Source organism: Haemorhous mexicanus, chromosome 10 (assembly GCF_027477595.1).
Source record: "Haemorhous mexicanus isolate bHaeMex1 chromosome 10, bHaeMex1.pri, whole genome shotgun sequence".
In the NCBI taxonomy this organism is placed as follows: domain Eukaryota; kingdom Metazoa; phylum Chordata; class Aves; order Passeriformes; family Fringillidae; genus Haemorhous; species Haemorhous mexicanus.
In genome coordinates this window covers 13,152,667-13,175,547 of record NC_082350.1, presented here as the reverse complement: position 1 = coordinate 13,175,547, position 22,881 = coordinate 13,152,667, and the positions used below count along the sequence as shown (strand labels likewise).

Sequence of the window (22,881 nt, the reverse complement as noted above, 5' to 3'; positions counted from 1 at the left end):
TGCTGGCTTTACTAATGAGAATAACTTTGACCAGGAGCTGAGAGTGGGAGCAGGACTGCACAGCAAAAGGTGAGTTAGGGAAGGACAGAGCAGCTGGTTTCTGAGCTAAGTTAACTCCCTCTACTGTTGGTGCAGGGGTAACTCTTGGGAAATGCAGGAGATAATAAAGAAAATCAAAGCTTTGTGCGAGGGAATTTATTGTAAAATTGCATGGTTCAAGTGTTTCACTGCTAGTGGCAGTTGTATGATGTGGATGTTAATAACCTGCAAGAGGAAATGGTGAAAGCATGGTTCGGGGAAGAAGTTGTGAAACCAGAGACACTTGAAGATAAGGAAGCCTCCCACAACCAAGGCAAGGAAACAACTCTGGGTTGCTTCAAGGGGAAACCACCACTCCACCACAAGGTAAAGAGCCGTTTTAAGGAAAAAGCAATCATGTGGTTTGATCTTAAAATTAGTGAGGCAGGAGATAACAAAGGTATAAGAGCTGCAGAGAAAATAGAAGGGGTCAGAGGGAGATTCTGCCTCTAACAAAGGAAAAGTGCAGCTCTCCCAGGGTGGAGGAAGAGCTCAGCTGGTGGAATTCTGTTGGATCAGGGCTCTATATGTACTTTCATGATGTAATATGGTTATACATGTCATGTTTCTGTGCTGGGGTTCAGTAGTTCCCTGTCACCATTCACATGGAGATTTCCATACCTTACTGGTTTTGTTCTGGAGAGGATTCATCTTCTGGTTTATAGCTATATTTGACCTATCACTTAGGTTTAGTTTATTTACAATTTTTACCTGAGAACATTACATTATTAAAGGCAGCAATGAGGAGAAAATATCCATAAAAACACTGCAACATACCAAAGAGGAAGAAGAGAGGAAAACAGGGACGTACAATGACTATGCCTCTTATTTTTCGATGGGTGGCAGTGTTAGCACAGAAATTATCTTTCCACTGCTTAAACCTGGCTTTGAGATCTACAGGCAGTTTCCTTAGATGTCATTCTGATTTTCTCAGTGGAGGAATTTCACATTACACTATCTCCAAAGTATGTATTCCCTACATGAGTGTGGAAAGCTAGATGTGTCTTTCCCACCAAAGCAGCAAAATCCTAAGCTTCAAATGCAATTACACACCACTAGAAAAATTAAAAAATGTGCATGTGCATGCAAAGCCATGATAGATTTAAAATACTTAGACAAAATACTGTGTACTGTCCTTAAAGTTGCATTAGGCTTGGTAAATGGTATAATTTGGAATTGGGCTATGATTTCTGACAGAATTTACTACAGAAAGCAAAAAGTTATTAATATGTCACAGCAGGGTACATCAAGGAAACAGGCTGATTTCAGGGCTGGTTTAAAGTCACTGATTTATGTCTAAGGTGCATTTAGCCCCCTAGACATGAGGTGGCTCAGTGTGAATGGCTGTGACTTGGACTGCTGCCCCCCCCCCCACCCCCCACTTTGGTTTTGTTTCTCTCTCTCTCTTTTTTTTTTTTAATTTTGTTAAATTTAAACTTGCTGCTTATGCCTCAGCTGGTTTAACCTTTAGCTGGCCTAGTTATTGAACCAGGGCAGCTGGTAGCATCTGAGACAGTCGATATTTCTCTTTTGTTGTTTGCCTTTTGCAAGGAGCAGGCAGACAGTGGTGGGAGGCTGAGCACAAGCACAGAGCTGTGAGCACCAGGACCTCTCAGCTCCCACTGCCCCTGATGCACAACCACCCTCAGTCCCAAGGGCAAATGCATGCCAAAAAAGAGATGGGGCAGTGGGCTAGTGCAGTGCAGCTACCACTGGTCAGGAGCCTCCAGTTCCTTGATCCACGTGCTGCAGAGGGAGTGCCATGGAGATGTTCAGCCTCAGGAAAATCCCCATGTAACTGCACATCACTGCATGGACTGAGGTGCAGTTCAAAGGTAGGTGTGCAGGCACTGCAGCTCTGCCTGTGGGGCTGGGAGGCTGGGCTGGCACCGTGGTGCTTCACTGAGCTGGCAGGAGCCCCAGGAGAGAGCTGTGGGCAGCAAACGCTGCATGGAAACTCCCAGGCTAACTGAGGCTTGTGCTGAAGGCTATAATTAAAGCTATTCATAAAAAGAGAAGTATAAACAAAAGGTAACTTGCTAATTTAAATGACCCAGTCATATGTTTTGGCCCTGAAGACACTCAAGACCTTGGGGCTGCCTTGACCTTGGGGTTCACAGCAGCATTTTGCTGGTATTGTGTGTGACCAGCTCATCAGTACAGTAGTGTTTGCTAATTGAGGTCCTGGCTGCGTGTTCCTGCCCTGAAGTGTAATCCTGCTCTTGTGGAAGTGTACAGCTTCTCCTGAATGTGGGGATTTTTTTTGCACCATTTGAACAGCAGAAGCTCCCAGGGTATCTGACCTTGCACAGGCATTCCTTTGTGCTGGTCTGCTGTCTGTTCAGTTATAGCCTGCTGTACCACTGAGCTGTCATGTACAGCATTGAGGAGCTCCCTCCAGCAGTCTGTGCATGCTGCAAGTTGTTCCTTTGGTTCTTTATGATCTTTCCCAAGCCCAGGCAATATTTCAGCTCAAGTTCAACCTCCTGCTCTTACTGTGGCTCTCTCCAGCCACATATAACCACACAGAACAGCACTTGCTCTGGGGAATGTGAACAAAATGAATCCTCATACTGCAAGAGTGTGTAAGTCTGGCAAAGTCCTACACATTAACACCTAAATCCTGCTTTCCTTTGCTCCTGGAGCCAATCTTGCTTTTTAACTGGTATAAAACTCTTTTTTTGTTTTTTTTTGATCCCACTGCATATGACTGTATGAAGGGACTGAGGCACACTGTTTTATAATCTATTTTTCTGAGAGCAGAATTTGTGGCTCGTGGAAAAATATAGGTCTTTTAGCAGACTGAGACTCAGCTTGCAGACACTGTTTATGCCTGTATTCTGCTTGGTGCCAGATTGGGACAGAAAAGAAATACAAGCAAAGTTGTTCAACACAGACAAGGGCTCACTGTGCCCTGTCCTTTCCACTGAACAAACTTTGGAAGGGCTATTAAAGGTGGTAAGCTAATATTAGATTGCACCAAGAATTAAAGGCAGCCATTGAAATGAACAAGAACTTACCTATGTGTTGCAGAACATAAAAAAAAAAGGAAAATAAAGGAAAATAAAAAAAAAAGAGAATTAGCTAGTGTGGTACTGGTAGAGAAGAGAGCAAGACAGAGGAATGCAAAATTTGTTGAATAAATCAACTAAATTTTTTATACAGTGCTTGTGCTCCATTTACGGTGCTCAACTTTTAAACCAATATGCATAGCTGAATAAAATATTTGTGCAAAATTGCATATTAATGAAAAGGAATGAAAATAAATTTAAAAAAATCAATGGTTATGCGTGCTTTAAGGAAGATACTACAATTTGATGCCAGAGTAAAACACCAACTAATCAGCATCTCTCAAGCTGCAAATATGAAATCTTTTCAGCAAATAGTTTTTCCTGGGGATTTGCACTTCAGTAATTATGTGGTGAAATTAGCAAAAGTTCTCACTAGTAGAGGAACTCAAACCACATTTGCAGAGAGAAGTGTGCACGAGTGAAGTTTTTATCTTTGCAGAAAGAGGTATTGAGGTGTAAACATCTACAAAACATGTTTGACTTCAAAATCCTTTGAGCCAAGATGGGCAAAGTCAAAGGCAAGGAGTTACCTGGTCCAGAGGTACCAACAGCACTGATAAATCTCTGCATCCCAGATCAGATCCAGCCAGAGCAGTATTTCTATCTAGGTACATTTTGGGGGATTTTTTCACTAATCTACATTTATTATTAGAATTTGACTACTTAAAAATGCAAATATGCCTGCTGAAAAAGGGAAAAAGCAAGAAAATGATGCTAAAAATATCAGGGCTTGAAATCTCAGCTGAATAATCAAGCTGCAGTCTGGAGTGACTGGATAAAAGAGCATGATGAGAGCTTTCTTTGGAGGTGTGCTGCCTGATTACAGGTGAAAATGGGAAAGCTGTTGGAGTTCCTGAAGCTTCATTCCTTCCCTGAGACTGTTAGCATCCACCCCAGACAGCTCCTGAGCTGTCTCCCTGCAATTCATTTTGATTCAGGTGCTTTTCCTTTGGCTAGGAGGAAGAAAGAGGCATTTTCCACCCAGGCTGCAACAAGTGATGCTGTCTGTCCTTTTGCTGCTGAGGTAAATCTGTATTGATAAAGCATTTGCAAATGCCCTCCTGCAAAGTCCCACAGCAGTTCTAGCAATAGCTGATGGCTGTTAACAGGCTGTCAGTGTGGCAGCAACACTTTACTCTGCTGAGGACCAAAATGTTTTAATCTAGCACATGTTCATGTTTGGCTGTACTAAGAGTGTATGAAAGAGAAGTGCAGTGAGTGTGACATTCTGGTCAGAAGACCTGATCAAGTGTCTCTTCTCATGTTAAAATATAAGAACTATATTTCTTTTTTTTTCCCCAAAAGAAAAGAAAAAAAAAAAAAAAAGCAGACAGGTAGAACAATGAGGATACTCCTGTTAATCTAGCAATTTTGTGTTTAAAGTTTTTGTATGTGATGGAATAATGATCCTTGAATTAATGAGTATATTAGATTTAGTTAGACAGTGCCCTGTTTGTTGGAGATTTCTGTGACTGTGGAGCAGTAACTGAGTTTCTTCCAAGTCCCATCAGTTCCATGCTATTAATGGAGCAGATCCCAAGTGCAAAAGATTACTTTGGTTTGAAAGTTTACATATGCAGCTCCCAAAGGTGCTTTAGTGCAAGATTAAGAATTCATTCAATAAATTTAAAATCTGTAGAAGTCTGGAAAGTATTTAAATCCTTAAGAGTAGCATTCTCTTCCTCATCACCTCTGGAAAGGCACAGGGTCCCCTACAGCCCTGCCCTAGGTGGGGGGCAGGAGGACCCAGGTGCTGTGCAGGGGGGCTGGGGTCCCATTGCCAGTGACACCTGCTGTCCCCCAGGGACCTGCCAGCAACAGGCACCTCAGGCACAGCACACATGGAGAAACAAAGCATATTTCCTGGTACCTGCTTTCTGCATCTTTGCTTGCTGCCAAGAATTTTCCAGTGGGTTGTGGGGAGACCACGTCACAGAGAAGTGTTGCTTCCTTGCTCTCATCCACCCACCATCTAAATTAGGTGTTTTATAAATATTTAATCACCAAAGTATCCAGGTCTTTGCCCAGTCATGCTCTCTGGTTATGGAACCCCAAAATGATGGGAATCACAGGCTGAAGTTTGCCTGGAGTTAGAAGTGAATGGACAAATTCAGAATGAAGCCTCCTCCATAATGACAGACTGATAAATCACGTCTGTTTTCCTCTACAATACAAAGAGGGAAAAAGCAAAAGAATGACCTAATTTAGTCATGGAGATGAATGGTGTGACAAGAGAGTGTTCCTAAAATCACACATGAAATGTAAATCCTCCTTTCCTGTGAGTGCCTGGGCAGCAGTTGACTTCTGTGACTCACTTTAAAGAAATTACATGGGAAAAGGTTTGGCTTTCTCTGGGATGAAAAGAACAAGAGTAAGTGATACAAACGGTGATTGTAAAGAAAATTCCTGCCTAATATCCCCTGTCTGCACTATATGAAAAACAAACACAGCCAGTAAAGTTTTGATTGCTGCAGCAAGTTCCTTGTCTCTGGAGAGGTGAAGAGGACAGACTCCACAAACAGAGCTGCTAGGCTTTGAAGGTTGCCTGGAGAGTGCAGATCCCTTTCAGAAGAGAAAAGGAGTGCAACTCACCTGAGATTCCTGGTGTGCTGACTGAGAGCTGTGGACATTTAACCAGTAGCTTTTTCCTCACTCCAGTTGGTCATTGGTGTGACGTGGAGTCAGCCACAGAGGAGTCACAGCCAAAACAACTTCCCCAACTGGATGCAGGGAGAAAGAGTCAGAGTGGAAAAAGTGTGTGGATGGCCTACGTGCAGCTGAGTTCCAACTCACAGCGTCTGTTTATGGAAGTTTATATTCAGCTACATACATCATCAGCTGTCTCCATCCCAGTCATAGGGCATAGGGGGAATAAAAAGCTAGAATTATGTTTGAGAACTGGAGGATTATTTGTAATAACAGAACAAATGTATATTGATAAACAGCAATGCCTCTGCTCATGAACAGCAGAAGGGTGAGATGAAGAGCAGGGTTAAATGGCCTGGTCTTACTAAAACAACAAGAATCTTCATTCTCTCTGATACCCATTTGGAAAAAGACACAAGAGGTATCGAACAAAAAAAGGCTCCCACTGAGATTTTGCAGAAGTCTGACTTTAGCAGTGTATAAATTTTCCTGAATATCTGTTATTTAGAGGGGAATTTTTTTCTGCCTTTATATTGTTTCTGATAGGTGTTGGAAATGGTGTCATAGAGCTCTCTCTGGCTTTGGTAGCTATTTGAGCAGGGTCCAATTTAAAGATTATATTTTGTTTTGGAAGCAAGTGATTCCCATTCTTTAGACTGGAAAGCTGGGCATGTTATCACTATTACCTCTTGTGGGGTGAACTTTTAAATTGGGTAATATGAATAGCCTGTGGCAATAATAATACCTCACAATAACTTTAGACAGTGATTTGAGGAGTCCTGATGGCTCAGTAAATAGTTAGTAACAGTCTCAACATCATCAATCAAACTGCTAGCCCCCTGCTAGCCCACGTGGTGCTCAGTAGGCTTTTGCAGGCTGTCACTACAATACTGTGCACAATGTGTCTGATTCTCTCTGGAGTCAAACAATACCATATATACCAAACTGATACCCATAGTAAAATCTAATTAACAATATTCTGCTAAGATTACCTGATGTTCCTGCTGAGGAAAGATATTTACTAAATACTTTTTATCTTCAAAAAACTTCTGTCAAGAAGTGTCTTGAAAATGAGGATATATGAAAGGGAAATAATATGATAATAGCTGATATAAAGGTAATTTTCTGTTTATAATTTATATCACATATCTCTGGTTAGGAAGAATTTAGTGGGTTAACACAGATGTTTATGTAGCTTTTCCAAGCAGAGTAACAAATGCAGTATTACTGACCTCAGTATTTCCTGAATCACATGTACAAATCCCACTCTAGGAACCCGAATGCAAGTAATAATCAGTATTCTCACTACGTGTGGGGAGCATTACAGCTGAGCCACAGTGAGTTCTGCAGTCACATTTTCAGCTAAATTCTAGATTGTAGCAGGCAGAATGTAAGCACAATGGAACAGCCACATTAATAAGACTTTCCTGTATGTAAGGGTTTTGGAGACGTGATAATTTGCTGGATAGCTGCCTGCCAGAGTTAGATACAGGGGCTAGAGGTTTCTCTTTATTTCATTCTGGCTTTATCAAAGAACATTGTTACTGTGTAAATGTCTCAAAGGCCGGCATAGCCTTACAGTGGTACAGGGATACAAGGAAAAGGAGCTTGTGTCAACCCCTTTTCTTTGCCATGACAACAATTTGGCTTTTTCCTGGCCATTTAGTAGGAGCCTCCTGGGCATGTGTGCTCTGTGCCTACCAAGTGTCCCTCCTCCTTGAGGTACCTTGGAACAGAGGCTGCCTGCACAGTTTGTCTGAGGGTACTCTTAGCTTGAGGACTGTAATTTTCAATCTTCTAAACTCCAAAAAAGTGATTTTGGCTACAGCATTTTAGACTGCACATATCCTCTTGATGGAGTGAAAAAAGACTGAGAAAGAGGGAAAAGCAGAACAAGATGGAGACCCAGGTATGTCAGAACCTGATATTCAGTTTATGTGCCACTTTCTTAATTCTGCCTGGAACTTTATGAGCAGCCATTCAGAGTGCAGGGGTACTGCAGGGCTACCTGGGACTTCTGCTGCTTATCCATGACAATTTTCTCCCCACTCTGGAGGATATTGCTGCCTTCCAATACATAAAGTTGGTTTAGTTTTCTTTAAAGAGAAAGGAATTTCTTTCCATCATGTTCCCTAATGCAGAATCAATCTGTATATTGCCTTGAACACCATAGGCTTAGGATTGTCTGGATATGAAGAGCCAGATCAGCCCTGAAACTACCCTCCTAAAGCCAGAACCAAATGTACTGCCAATGTCAGGTTTTGCCAATCTTGACAAGTCATCAGAATTATTTTAGTTAGAGACTTCATCTTCTTGAACATCCAAACTAAATAAGCACAAATTGCAGTCTCTGAATTCAAGGTAGCCATCCTCCTGGATTCTGTTGAGTGATGTGCTAAAAAATAATTAAATTTCAAAATCTTTTGAAAAGAGTTCTCTTGAGGTTCTGTTGGAACTTCTCAATTTATTTCAGTCTGTCTTTGAACAGTAGACAGGTGAGTTGTCTTGAACACAGAGTGGATGATATCCATCAGAACTGTGCTGCTATTCAAAGTTTGCCTCCTCTGTGCCCCTTTCTGTGTAAGCTGAGAACAGTCAAGCTCCTAGCCTTAAAAAAAAAAAAGGATGTGTGCTTTTACTTGCTGGCCTAAAAAATACAATGGAGAAGAACCATTCAGACTGGATGCATTTCCCTTTCACTGCACACAGCCTGTTACCTAACACTTTTTCATCCTTTCAGTAACTCCTGGCCATTTCAGTGTTAAAGCTCTGAATCTGTTTTGCTCTCACACTTGCCCTCTCAGCCACTGAGTGAAGTGATGGAGTACACAAGTGTGAGCTAACAGGTGGGATGCAGAGAGAGCTTTCTAGGAGTGATCTGAACCTAACATCCCTTCACATCCCCTGGTAACAAAAAAAGCTATGTACACACACAATGCAAGATGGGAGAAGAGGATGAGAAGGAACCCTCAAAGGTGTAAAGCTCCTAAATGTTTCTAAGTTTGAAAGCACACTCCCCTACTGATTGAGTCATGAGATTTTCTTGCTTCCTTGCTTGTGCCAGAGACACTGCTTACAACCTCAGCTTTCCTGGTAACTGTATTTAACTGTTCATTTAAATATGCTATTTTTGCTCTCCTTGTTTTTATTGGCTGCCACCTTTTTTCCCTGTAAAAGGTTTTTTTGTCAAGAGGCAAAATAGTTGGGTATTGAAAAGCCATATAATATTTTGACCAGCCACTAAATTAAGAAAAATCTGTGGTTCTTAGCTTTCCTTCACCTTTCCTGAGGCTGCTCTTTCACACACTGCCTGCTGAAAAGAGGGAGCTGAAAGGCTCTGTGGAAAGGGACTCAGCAGCAGCCAAATAATGGCCAGTCCATCTCTTTTCTCTCTTGAATCTAGTGCTCCAGAAATGCTGCCAGAAGTTGTTTTTGAGCCATCTGGGATTCCTCATTTGCAACATACAGGAAGTAGGAATAAGACTAATTTAATGGCAGTTTTGTTATAAATCAAACTAAATTACTAAAAAAAACTACCTGTCAAAATTAGGACAGCAGTTTCTATTTACCTCAAACAAGTCAGCTGGAGAGAATGAGATCATTGTGGATAGACAGAACAGACATAAAACTCCCAGAGCAGGGGAAGAAGGAAAAGAAATTTTGACCAAAACCATTTCAGTAACAGAGGGTATGAAATCTGAGGTCTTCCCGTAGGGGAATACTTGTGGGACATGGTTCTCTGCTCCAGTGGTTTTCCCAAATTGCCACTCTAGAACTCTCCTCTGCTCTTCTGAAATCACAAAAATAGCCAGTTTTAGGGGAGCTATTGTAAAACCCATTGTGAGCTCCCCTCCCCTATGGATCACACACATGTGACACCCCTCAGCCTGCTCAACCCCACAGGCTCACTTCAATGGAACACCTCTTCAGTGATGGGGTTTTGACAGACACAAAACTCCAATCACTTCCCAGCTCCAGAAAATTTCTTAAAGGCATTTTTTCTACTATTTTCTATTGATCCCACACAGCAAATGTTTAAAATTATTTTTCTTTTTGCCAGTTTTCTTGAATGTTGCTTCCTTTTCTATTAAATTCTTTTCTGCATCCCCAAACTATAACAAAAGCAACACTTTAGTCATGTTGATGAATTGTGCATTTCAACACCTCTCATTTGAGGCTCTGGGAAGTATTTTATAGTTTATTGGGTGATGGGAGTGAAATCTTTACAAGATCAACCATGATCAGCAGGGATTACTCTGCAGGATTTAATTCTCAGTTTCTTTGCTTATATAAACCCCATAAAAATGAATGCAATGGAAGTGAAAAATGAGGATCAGACCTTTGTGTCCACTAGAAGCAGTACCAGAGGACTAATGCATCTGGTTTAAGGCCAGATCAGCAGGATTAACACTGACTTCTGTACCACAGGATAGGCCCTTGAGGCTGGAGCAACCATGTCCTAAATGCTAAAGGATGGACCACAGACAAAAACTTAGCAGGGATTTTCATGGGTATTCATGTTTTGCTGCTCCCATCTCAGTGAAAGAATGCAACTCTCCTTGTAATTTCAAAGCTACTCGTTCAATCTCTTTGAGTAATTATGGGATGACAGCCGATTATACCCTGGAAATGCTTGCTAGCCCTATTAATCTTTTGCTCCTATGAGCTGTTTATAGCTAAAATTATAAACGAGTGAATGAAGTGAAGTAATTTCTGATTGGGTGGTTTGGGAGAGAAGCCCTGACTCCAACCCAAAGGTTCTCCACAGTGGAAGGTGCTGAGCATCCCTGGAAATCAGCGGGGGCTCAGCATCCCCGAGGAGCACTTGGCAGCTCTTGGCCATGGTTGGATCACACCCATAATCACACCACTGCACCTCAGAGAAATATTCTGGTTGAAATTGAGGTTAAATTAAAGGGAGACAACCAAAGGGAAACTATTTTCAGAGAGCGAGACTAGAATTTCAATGCCATTTATCCTGATTCTTAGGAAATAATTTGTCTATGGAAGAGTTCTTATTAGGGTTGAAATCCTTAAGAGGCCTTATTACAGGCTTGCACACACATACTAAGTCAGGCAGTGGGATGCACAGTTTAATGCCATGTTATTGCCAGATGGACTTTCATGTCCCTATTGATATTTTTTTGAAAAAGAAGAAAAGTTAATTATAATTTAATGTTAGTGTTTCGTTGGCTTGTGGTCAAATTTAAATAACTTCAGGCACCTAAACTAAATATATCTGAAGAAATTTTTTTCCTATGACTGACAAGGGGTTTTTGTTTTTTAAATTAATTTGGAATGTCAATTCCTATTAGTATTATTTTATAATAGCAAACATCTATTTTCAGCTACTTATGACTAATATAAAATACTGATATGTGTTGAATTTATAATTCAAAACTAGTATTTTTTTTTTTTTAGAAATTACACTAGGTAAATAATCTAACTGGAAAAATTGGTATGACTTACTATCTCAAAGGTCTTTTAGAAATCTAGTTTCAAAAATGAACTCATGTAACTAATTTGATTAATAAGTTAGATCCATGATTTAAGCAAGAAGTCAAAACCTTTTATTTAATTTTATAGTTTATATCCACTTGACCCAGGCAGTGAAATCACTGTTATGGAATTACTGTTGTAACAGACAGAGAGGAAGAAATTTATGAAAAGAGAAAGACATTTGAGAGGAGAATCTGGAATAGGAGATTAATCAATTTGTTCTTTATAGCAAATAACTAATGACTGCTGCTATTCAAAATACATGGGGAATATCTCATTTTGCCCAGACAAAACTCTATTATCTGTTAGAAAACTATGATCTTAATTGAGGTCAGGGGCTTGGGATCCTTGCATGACAATTTTATTTTATTCTTGGAATGCTGCTGCTGGGGAATTGTTGAAAGTCTCTTCTGTCTGTGGCTTTCTACTCATCAATCTTCTTATTTTTCTTTTGTTTTAATTAATGAATAATGAATAATTTTAGTGTTACAAGGTTAGGGAAGGAAGTTCATGTGACCAACACTTCCCCATTTTAGCATTTGTGGAAAAGGTAATCTAGTAGGGCTCCAGAATAAAAGAATGGTTTTGAGGCCTAGATGCAAGGTGAGGTAAATTCAGGGAGAGGAAAAGCACTGCAGCTGCACACACTGGTTTTTGTTTTAAGGACAGTGAGATGAAGAGTAATTAGAGGATGTGAAAAAGGTCTCATAAGAAGTTCCTGTGGTTTAGAAAGCTTTCTGCAACAGGACCTCCCTCCCTTTGACAGCACTGGTGGCTGGTACTGCAGTGAACTGTCCTTGTTTCCATTCCACGTGGCATCGGCTTCATGCATTTTGAAATATGAAATTGGTGGTGGGTTGGGTAAGATGGGTTCTAACCTCATGGTAATTTCCTAGAGACAATTAGGAGACAGGGAAAAGGAGGTACAGATGGGCAGATACAGACAGGGAGTTACTGGGACTGTAAAAGATCTCTCTAAATATCCAGGAAGAGCTACCGAAGGAATTAGGGCTAGGAACAATTCAGGAAGCTGTTTTCTTCTGCAGAGGTCCTGCAGAATTTTTCCCAAATACTTGCCACCTTAATTTCAGATATTATTGCTGAGCTGTTGAAAATACACAGGGTCTGAAAAATAAATACATTTGCTAACTGATTATGAGATTAGAAAATCACTTTGTACAGTTAATTTTGGAAGTGAGGACTGCTTGCAGTTGCTCTCATTCTTGTTTTCCTCACTACTGCTGTAGTTTTAGGACAAAAACAAATCCTTGGGCTCCCATGTTCAAGGCCTCACAACTAAAACTCTCTGCCATCCTCCATGTCTACTTAACAAAATGTATTCATTTCTTATGAAGAAATTGCCTTGTTGCAGAGAAAAGGGAAAAAGGCTCAATAAAGTAAAATAATCAAAGGAACAAATAGTGAGAATAGCAAGAATGTGAGCCTGTTTCTTGGAACAGCCATAGGAATTGCTTCAGGAGTTAACCTCTGTAGCTTAACATGCATACTTTGTCATTTCACTCAATACTGCCTATGTTATTCTTTAAAATTGTTTTGTTTTGAGAGTAACTTTCAGCTTAGGAGCTCTAATATTTAAATGTTTTAAGTGTTGCAGATGCTACACCAGCAATACAGTCCTGAAGCAGCCTGCAAAAGCATCAGGAGAGCTGAAGACCCTGCTAACCACCAGCTGCCAGTTCAGGCCTTGAAGTTGGTATTTGTGCACAAAAGCAGCAATTCCAACCCAAGTGTCTGTGAGAGCAGGGCAAGAGAGAGCCCCTGGGCACTGCACAGCTGGTGCAGCTCAGTTCTGGAGTTTCACAAGCATTTTCCTTTCCGTCAGCCAATGTCCAAGTGAAGCCTCTGGGGGTAGGAGAAGTCTTGACCACATCTGTCACTTTGAAAGCAGTATTTTGGGTAGCTTTCAGCTCTGTTTTCTCTCTGGGGACAAAGCTTGCCTTTTCTAAGAAGAGTCTAAAATTGAAACTAGCCTTCAAGAGACCATGGAAAATAACAAGAAATAAATTTCTAGTCCAAGTCCAGGCTTGAACTCACAGGTATGAGCTGTGTTTGTATCACAGTCCCCTCAACCCATTTTCCTCCTACTTTAGAAATCTGTCTTTGCCAGCTATTTCCTTTCCTTTCACTGTTGCATATTTACAGAGTTCTTTCACCAATTCTTTTCATTCTTTCCTGCTCCTGTTTACTTGTACATTTTGATAACAAAATGCCTCCTGGGATTCCTCTTGGACACTCTCTCCTCTTTATGCCCATTGGTTTCCACCTAACAGTGCTGTTTCAGGACCTGTGTATTTTCTCTGGTGAAAGCAGCTGCTTATGGCACTGGCTATGTACGTGACCATCAGCCACTGATTTTACTCTCAAGTCTAGGGGCTGAAGCTTTGTCTGATTTCCATTCCATCCCTGGGAGCCATGACATCATCTCCATGGTATTCTGAAATTATACCCAATGGTCCTGTTTTTTCCTCTCAGACTTTATTGAAGAAATCTGTGATTTCTTTCAGGGTTGATGGTACTAAGTGTGTTCTACATGTCTTTAGTGATTTATTCTCAATGTTTTGGTTTTTTTTCCCCAGCTTTGCAATTACACTTTCTATCTCTTAGTCCAAGTAATGCCATTAAGTTGTACTGGATCCGAGGTGGGATTTGATCTGTGGAGGACCTCTTTTGAAATGCTTGTTTAAACTGTTTTCTACCTTAAAACTACAGCTGTGATAGATTAACTATTTTTTCCATCTTCATTTTCCATTAGCCAAATTTCTTGAACTTGTTTATTGAAAAAACAAACCTGAAGATAGATGTACTTGCAGGATTATCCCAGTCATGGCATTGCTCGTTTTCAGCTAATGTGATGAGGTGATCAGCAGCAGTGGTGCTGCCTCTTGGAGGAATGAGCAGAGGCTGTTCATGGATGAGTGCAGTGCTGTGGTCATACTGTCTGCATTCAAAACATATTTGTTCTCTGGTGTGCCTGGAGGAGGTGGGAGGAAAAAGTACATAATGAGTAATTTCCCAAGAACTGGAGGAATCGTTTTTATTTCTCCATCAATTGCATAATTACATTTTTAGTTCCCAGCTGCTGCTTTCATGAGCCTCTACCTTGCAGAAGTTCCTTCAGACCAAGGACCCAGTCTTTTTATTTGGTTTGCTCTCCATCTCTGCTATCTGTGCAGTCTGATCCAGCAAGAATGAGCTCTTCCAATTAACCATAAAGGCATCTGGGAGAATAATGCAGGTTCTGGTTTCTGCCCTTGGTTCCAAATAGCAGCACACACTTAGAGCCATAGTAGCCCAGGGCAAGTTTTCCCTTACTTTCCCCCTTTATTTTTTTTTCTCTTCTCTATAGGTCCAAAAAAGAACATCTGTTAAGCCCATAGAGACATTTGGGATAAAAAAAATGAGGTGTCTATTTGATGGTTATATACGTGGAACTCAAATACATGAATCTTACTTTCACCACTAATTTTTGTTTTGGATTATGCCTTTGGTCTTCAAATAGTATTTCCAAGGTGTAAATCTACACTGATTCCAATAGGTTGACATCTGCTTTTAAAATTGTATGTCACTTTTAAACATTTATGGTATTGAATATGCTTTGTATGTCACTTTTTAACATTTATGGTATTGAGTATGCTTTTTTATGTCACTTTTAAACATTTAAGATATTTATTTGAATATGCTTTGTATCACAATAAGAAAAAGAGTGAAGGTGGGCCAGTACACTTTATCATTACCGATCTTGCCTGCAGTGATTTTTTTGGCTATTACTTAATGGTAAAAATGTAGCAGTCTTTTGTGTTTTGACAAACGAACCAAGTCAGCTGAATGCTGAGCTGATGGAGGTTTTGACAGACGCGTCCTTCTCAAGGAGAGCGGATGGACAGCGCGCTCTCGATGCCATCGGGGCACACCGGCGGAAGGCTCGCGTCGTTTCTATGGGCTCACGGCGCGCCGGCTTCAGGTACTCACACCCTCCAACAAAATCACAGGTTTGGGAATACGTTTATCGACACATAATGGCACTGAGCAAGTGTCTGGCGGGGCAGACGAGAGTAACTGCTGGTCCGGCAAACAGCACGGGGCTGGCACGGCCGAGCCCCCACCCCGCCGGCCCCATCCCCGGGCCCGCGCCTGTGCGGGGCCGCGCCCGCGGCGGGCGGCGGGGCCGAGGCGGGGCTTGGCTGCTCGCCCCTCCCCGGCGGCGGCACCGTGCGCCGACAGCGGCTCCTGTTGCGCCGCCGGTGCCCGGGCTGCGCCTGCCCTCCCACCGCCGTATAAAGCCCGGCGCGGGGGGAGCGCCCGTGGCTGCTGCCCGCCGCGGAGGAGGAGTAGGAGGAGCGCTGTCTGCCCGCCGCGGTCCCCAGGCGCCTTCTCCCCTCTCCTTTTCCACGCCCGCCCCTTTCCCCCGCTGCCGGGGGCCGGTGGCGCGGCCAGGCCGGCGGGTGCGGAGGGCGAAGATGGCGAGGAGCGGCGCCCCGTGGCCGCGGCTCCTGCTGCCGGCGCTGCTCGCCCTGGCGCTGCCGGCGGCGGCGGAGCGGCACCCCGGCCCCGCAGGTGAGCGCGGTGCGGGATCCGGGATGCAGTGCGGGGGCCGAGTTGGGATGCGGTGGCCGCGGGATGCGGTGCAGGGGCTGTAATGCGGTGGCCGTGCCCGCGGGAGGTGTGTGCGGGCGGCGGGGGTGCGCTGCTGGCCGGGCGACATCGGCCGCTTTGTGCCTGGCGGCTCGGCAACATCCGCCAGGAAGGGAACGCCGGGACCCGCCGCTTGGCCGGGTTGGTTATTTATTTATTTATTTATTTATTTATTTATTTATTTATTTGTTTATTTCCCACCGGCCCGTCCCTGCCCCGCACGGTAACGCGGAGCGGCTCGGCGCTGGGGGAAGGGGCCGCCGGGGCAGAGCTCCCCAGGTTGTTGTCGAGACGAACCGCTCGGCTGAAAGTGTCTTAACCCGCCCAGGAGTTCATAGATGCCTAATTCCATTTAAGGGAAAAGAAAAAGAAAAAAAAGAAAAGGATTCCTTAAGGCGAATTGAGACTCCTAAACTTTCTCGTTGCCCGCTCCCCCGCCCTTTTTCTCCCGTCTTCACGAGGCAAGGTGTTGATGAACATATTTTTCCAGTGCTCGGAAAAGCAATAGCATCAGTCACTGCTTCTCTGAACTTCAGCAATCGCTGATGAGGTTTCCTACTTCGTGCAAAAGTCAGCTGGAGCCTCCAGTGCCCCGTCCCGTCCTGCAGAGCCTTCCCTTCCTTTCACTCCTGTGGTGGTGTTTGCTTCAGGGGGCCAGGATGTAGAAAGAAATTTTATCTTCAGCATCTAAAATAAAGAAATGTATGCAGGAAATTCCCTCAGAGAGAGGTGTCCAAGCACATGTATCCACCCATATGCCAAAACCTATTTTTTGCTCTAATACTGTTTAGAGTCTGTACTTCTGATTTCTATTCTAGGCATACAAAGGTATTTCATCCCACTACATTATTATCACATGAAATCCAAAATAGTTTCATTTCTTGGCTTCTTTTTTCAAGAGTTATCAAGTTATTTTAATATCTAGCTTAATTTCTTCTGGGATGAATCAAGGAGGGTTCTTTATTTGACCAGAAAGTTTTGTCAGCAGGTTCTAACTTTGATATTAAAACTACTGCTTTAGTTGATAAGTAGTATAAAAAGTTAAAATAATTTAAAAAACCCAAAACAGTTGAAGAATACCAGACCACTTAATGAAGTTCTAACTTCCAGTTTTTGTAATACTTTGCTACTTTTGGTCATTCAGAGTATTTCTCTGAAGGCTGTGGTGTGCTTGCTGTGTGTTGGGAGGTGTGAGCATTGCCCTTCAGCCTTTGCTGCCCCTTGGAATGCACCCCCTGGGGACAGGTTCGAGCAAAAAGTTGAGCTCCTATCCCTGTTTACAGGGCAGTGAGATTGTAAGTGGAACTTCTTTGGAAATTAGTTATGGTAAACAGTTATTCTCGCAAACATATCTGTTCAAATAATGTTTTGTTTTTTACCTGCACTTGAAATGTGGGCTCTCAGGCTGGTGTAAACTAATAGCTGACATGGTAAGGATTCTTCTTTAATCCTTCAGCTTTTCAAATGTGTGCAAAGCAGAGTTCCTATTCCAGACAGCAATGTATGATTCAGCAGCCCAAAAATAGACTGCTTTGTCTATATCAGTAATAGAAATTATTCCACCCAAGTTACAGTGCAAGAAAGCACTGGTAGGTTTATATGGTGTTCATGCAGGAAGACCTTAATTCTTTTAATTTAGACACGAGCAGCCTGAGTTGTAGCAATTCTCTGCTGAACTGAAACCACTCTGAGAGCAGTTTCTTGACCTCAGACACTGCCTGCTGTGTTACTTGTTTTTATTCGTTTTAACCCTTAAATGCTTTCCCTAAGTCTGTGCTGTATTACTTGAAGGAGTAATACAGTAAACATACCTTATGGTGCCTCTATTTCTAGAAATCTGTTTTTCAATTCCTAGTCTCTTGATACTTTGTACAATTCAGTGTAAAACAGCCGGTGAAGGCACAATTTCCATGTCAGTTTTTACTGCAGTCCATTAGTGTTACTTACTTGCAACAAAAGCTCTAACAAGACCGTCTGGAACCAACTGCCAAGCTGCATCTTTATTTCTTAATCAGACCTTCCTCAGAAAGGTTTGGAAAAGTGATTTTGGGAGAGCTGCCTGTTGCACAGCACTGCTCACAGGGAGCAGTCAGTGCGGCCCTGTGGCAAGGCGTGTTTGCAGAAATCCCTGCGCTCCTTCCTTGGCCGCAGGGTTATGTTTCAGGCAGTCACAGAGAAGAGCACTGTTGAGCTCTGAAACACTGGCTCCTGTGTGGTGGAGATGCAAAAGTTTCTGTGTTAAAACATCAGCGCTGAAATATTTTCATTGCGCCACGCTTGCTGCTTGCAGATTGCTCATCGTGACTCGCACAAAGTCGGTGGAAACGGCGTTTGTGATTGTGTGAGAGGCAGACACTCTCTTGGCAGCAGATGTAAATGATGTTCTCACCTAGGATGTTTTATCAATCAGCTGTTTGCAGGAAAATGACTTCGCAGACTTTGACTCTGCTCCCCAGAGCGGCCGCGGCGGCTCGGCCGGAGCCGCGCTGAGGCCTCGGGGCCCAGGTTGTGATGGTGGCTGTCAGGAGGAGGTTGAAGTGGGCCCCATGGTTTGTGGCTGTCTGTGTGCCCTCCCAAAGCAGGAGGGGTGGCCTGGGGGGCTCCAGCAGCGTGGGCGGCTTCCCAGAGCAGCTGGGCTGGGAGGTGTGGCAGCTCAGCTGGCTGTGGAGCACTGAGCCACTGGGCTCTCCTCCACCCCAGCATCCCTCAAGTGCTGGTCACAAATGGTTCAAGCAGTAACTGCTGGCTGGTCTAGCTCTGCAAGGACTGCCTTTGAGATACAGCATGTACTGCTGCCATTTCTGTTAATTGGGGCTCAGCCCCAGTGTCTGAGTGACAGCGATCGATAGGCCTTTCCTTCTGGGTCACCTCTGGTGCCCAAACAAGAAAATTTAGTCATTCAACCATCCTGACATACTTATTAGAAGTACTGGCAGACTCGGCATGCTTGGGGAAGGAGAGGCCATAAGCACAGCTCTCTGTGCCTGCCTCTGTCTCTCTGCCCTGTTTTCTGTCTCTTGCCTCTTTACTGGTGCCACTTCTGTCTCCTCTTGTCACCTCAGTACCTAAAAGTGCTACATAAACCTGTGTTGTGGAAAAACCTGCTCCAGATCTCTTGGGAGTTTTGTACCCTTTTTGTGAGGACTGTATGAAAAAGCTGCTCCTTAGAGGAGAAGGGGAAGAGCAGAGGGTGGTGGAGCCAGAGCTGACTGTGCAGTAGGCAGTGCTTGGGTCACCTGTGTCTGGGGCACATTGTGCAGGTACCATCAGTGTGCACCACTTAGATGGAATTACCTACTCCTGGAGATATCTTTAGCTTCCTGCTTTGAAATAAATAGTGAATGACAAATAAAACTGTGTCTAGTGGGAGGTCTGGGTGTTTGGAGTTAGTTAAAAATAAGCAAATGTTGCGGCAGAGGTGCGGAGCAGTGAAGTTGTGCTTTCATCATCTATTGTTTCCTGGAAGATGCTCATCCTTGAAGATACCCAAGGTTTGCAGTCTGAATTCTCTGTAGCACTTGGGTTAGAGGCTGCACAATGCCAGTCTCTTTGGCTAAAAGCAAAAAAAACAAACAAAAAAACCCCCATAGATTTATTTCTTTCTTTTCATAGGTGAAGGTAATAATTAAGCTGTGGAAGTACACCACAGGGTTGGATGTGTCATTGCTTTGCTCTGACATACGGTGGGGTTACTGCAGCTTTGATTGTAAACTGCATTTTCAGTTAAAGCGAGGAGAAGTGAAGCAGTTGTGACCTTTTTCATCAGCACTGGGTGCTGTAAATTGCACTGAAGGGGTGCACTGGGATGACCACTGTATTTATCTGAGACAGGGGTGGTTTGTGTGAAATGTGTTTCTGTCAAGTATCTAAACTAACATTATTTCTCAGGGTTTTCTTTAGGTTGGTGGCATATTCTGGGGAGTTATCATGTATGGGCAAGTTTTTAGCTTTTTCCTTCACTGCTGCTCACTTAAGCATAAATTACTTTGTCTTTTCAGGGGGAAATGTTTAGTTTGCCTGTTGAATTAGCACTATTGCCTTGTGTAATCAAAAGCAGTATCTTTCCATTTGTGTAGAGCTGCCAGTCTGAATTACAAATTAGTTGACATGCTGTTTAAGTGAATTCCCTTGTCATGGGGAGTAAGCATGCTCACAGTAAGGGCATTTTTGTTTTCGTTTATAATGTTAATTTTTTATAGTTTTTGAGGGACCAGTTGCAAACAGATTGGAAAGGGAAGAATATTTTTGATCCCTCTTAATTTGAACAGTAGCAGGATTCTCTCCAGCACAAAAAACAACTTAACCAAAAAGATTAGCAGCAGGTTTGTGTATGATGTGTGGTAACATAGCTCTAGAGAATAAATGACACTTAACTCTCAAGGAATACATGCTTGCAAGCACAGCCTGACACTACAAGTAGCTTTAGGATTAATAGAACTGCTTCTCAATTTTTTCCTTAAGGTGAGTTTGATTTTAAAAATATGGATTATAGTAATGATAAGGAGACTAAATACATAAAGTCACAGTTTTATCCCAGATATCTGTTTGTGTAAGGAAAGAGAAAGTATATTTTTAAAGCTGCAGTATTTGTAATAAATGGAAACACACTGTAAGGGAACAAAGACCAAAAAAAAGCTAAACAAAAATAGGCTTGTCATTTAAGTGCCACTCCTCTGAGAATGGATTCTGTACATGTGGTTCTGTGTTAATGTGCTGAATTAACCCATTCTTGCTGAAATCAGCTGTGTGGAAACTAATCAACATCTGATAGCATTTTTCTTTTTTTTTTTTTTTAATAAAAATAGATTCTTTAATTTTGTAATTCACATAAAACTTTAATCTTTGGAAGCATTTTGCTTAATTTTGCCCTACTTCACTGCAAAGCCATTGTGTTGGATCAGAACCAGGCCCATAACTTTAATACCTGCAGCTGCTGGGTGAAATGTATGATGTCAAAAACACCTTTAAATAGACATCGTACATGCCATGTCGTGGTGTCTTGTGTCACAAGTAGCACAGAATTTTTATTTCACGATTTGAAGGACCGAGTTGTACAGGACAGGGCACAAGTGTGGAGTTTGAATTTCTTGTTCACTCAGAAAAGGGAACTTGGAAAAGTGTGGGATTTTTTTTTTATTTGTTTCTGGGGTAGTGTAACTTGTGTGTGAAGAATTTTATGTGTCCAGTGCTTGGACACAGGGCCAGATGTGAAGCTGTAGGGCAGCTTTTTCAGATGAACTGACTGATCTGGGTGGTAGCATCTGCTCACAACATGAACCACAGTGCTGTCACGAAGGACAGCGAAGGACAGCTGTGGGTCTTCAGGGTGGCCCCACTTCCAGCTCAATTCCTCTCTGCTTTCTTTTTTTTAAAGACTGGTTGAAGGAGAAACTATTATTGCAAATCTTAACTGCTGAGTTTCATCAATGGATTGATAAGCTGTCAAAAGATTGACTTCAGCAATGCCTAGGGCTGTGTGCCACCACTTCTGTTTAAACAGCTGGGTTTGTGAAACAGCAGCCCAAGAAGGAGCATGCTCTTCTGCAGATACATATTTATGAGAGAGACAAGAGAGGGCAAGGCTGCAAAAAGGCAGAAGCTGAGTAAACTTTCTCACTTAGCCAGCTGATGGTAATTGTGTCTTGCTCTCAGCTGCACAGCCCTGATGACAGTTTATAGCGTGGCTGTCCAAGCTGTGCGTTCAGGCAAGACACAGCCTGTGCCATGACTCCATCCACTCCCTCTCAAGATGTTTGTGGTTTCATTTCTATTTGGGCACCCATAAACAGCTGCAACCTGATCTGTTCCCCATTTGTCAGGAAGTTAAGCAGCTAGGAGTTCCTTCATGCATGGCAATGATGTCATTTACAAACAGTGGATTTTAATTTTTTTCTTAGTTTGGGAACTAAGGCACACGTCTTATCTTTGCTTTTCTGCAGAATAGCTGACTCAGTATGCAGAGTCTCATCCAAGTCCTCTGAAGCTGATGGAAAAGCACTTTACTGCTGCTTGTATTTGGCTTTGTTTAACTATCAAAACAAGGAAATCTTGCATTAGAGTGAGTGCAGGCCTGAGCACTGGCCAGTGCTGCACTCAGGGCCGACGTGCGTGATTGATGAGTGCACATACAGTTCTTAATGAGCTCTTGTTGACTATATAGTCAATACTACTGAATTAAAAGAAAGTAAGTTAAGAGCTGAGATGTAATCAGCTTTCAAATGTTTCTGAAATCAGTTGTATATTGGGAGATCCTGCTAGCCCTTGAAAGTGTGTGTAGGTATGGATAAACATACACAGAAGGAGCTGTGATTTGTTTGTCACAAATTTTTATTTAATTGGCCTTGAACTGGCTCTGTTCAACATTTGACCATTTCAAGGTAACTGTTTAAGCTGCTGTATTGGTGTGACATCAGAAACAGTGTGGTAAAAGACAGCAGTGAGCAGCAGCTCTGTACTCTTGCCATTTGAGTCAGTCTGCCCAGGAGAGGAAAGTGCCTGTTCACACCACTGCGTGCTGAGAATTAAAGCCTGAGGGAATTTCAGTTTGTAGAAAAAAAAAAATAAAATTGTGGTGTCCTGTCCAGGGGCTGTGTGTTAGCAAGTGCTAATCTCACATAGATTCTCTACTGTGAGAAAATTGAGAGCAGCTCCTGCTTAGAGCAAGGATGTGTTTGTTAACTCTGCTTCTCTGTTCCTGTGAAACAGGGGAGAAGAGGGAGAACCCTGTAACAGGCAGCTTGTTCCGTGGCTGAGGAAGCTGCAACAGTACCAGCTATTTGAAACTGGGAAATGATACTTTGTGTATTTCTTTCCCTAGAGAGCTCCTGGAAGCTTCTCGCCTTTATTAGGTCTGTTCCCTATTTTGGGACAGTGTTGGCAGCTTCAATACCAGCAGCTATAAGATTTACAGATAACATGGAAGAGCACAGGAAGG

General features: G+C 42.7%; 1 protein-coding gene across 3 annotated transcripts in view; it reads left to right on the top strand.

Moving 5' to 3' along the window:
- The first annotated feature begins 15,515 nt into the window (after positions 1–15,515).
- PLOD2 (procollagen-lysine,2-oxoglutarate 5-dioxygenase 2) overlaps positions 15,516–22,881 on the top strand; it is a 47,313-nt gene continuing 39,947 nt past the window's right edge. For all 3 annotated transcript variants that reach the window (XM_059855403.1, XM_059855402.1, XM_059855401.1), the window contains exon 1: positions 15,516–15,869. In XM_059855403.1, the coding sequence (XP_059711386.1) occupies positions 15,773–15,869 (97 nt within the window). In that variant the 5' untranslated portion in view covers positions 15,516–15,772. The remainder of the gene's footprint in view (positions 15,870–22,881) is intronic.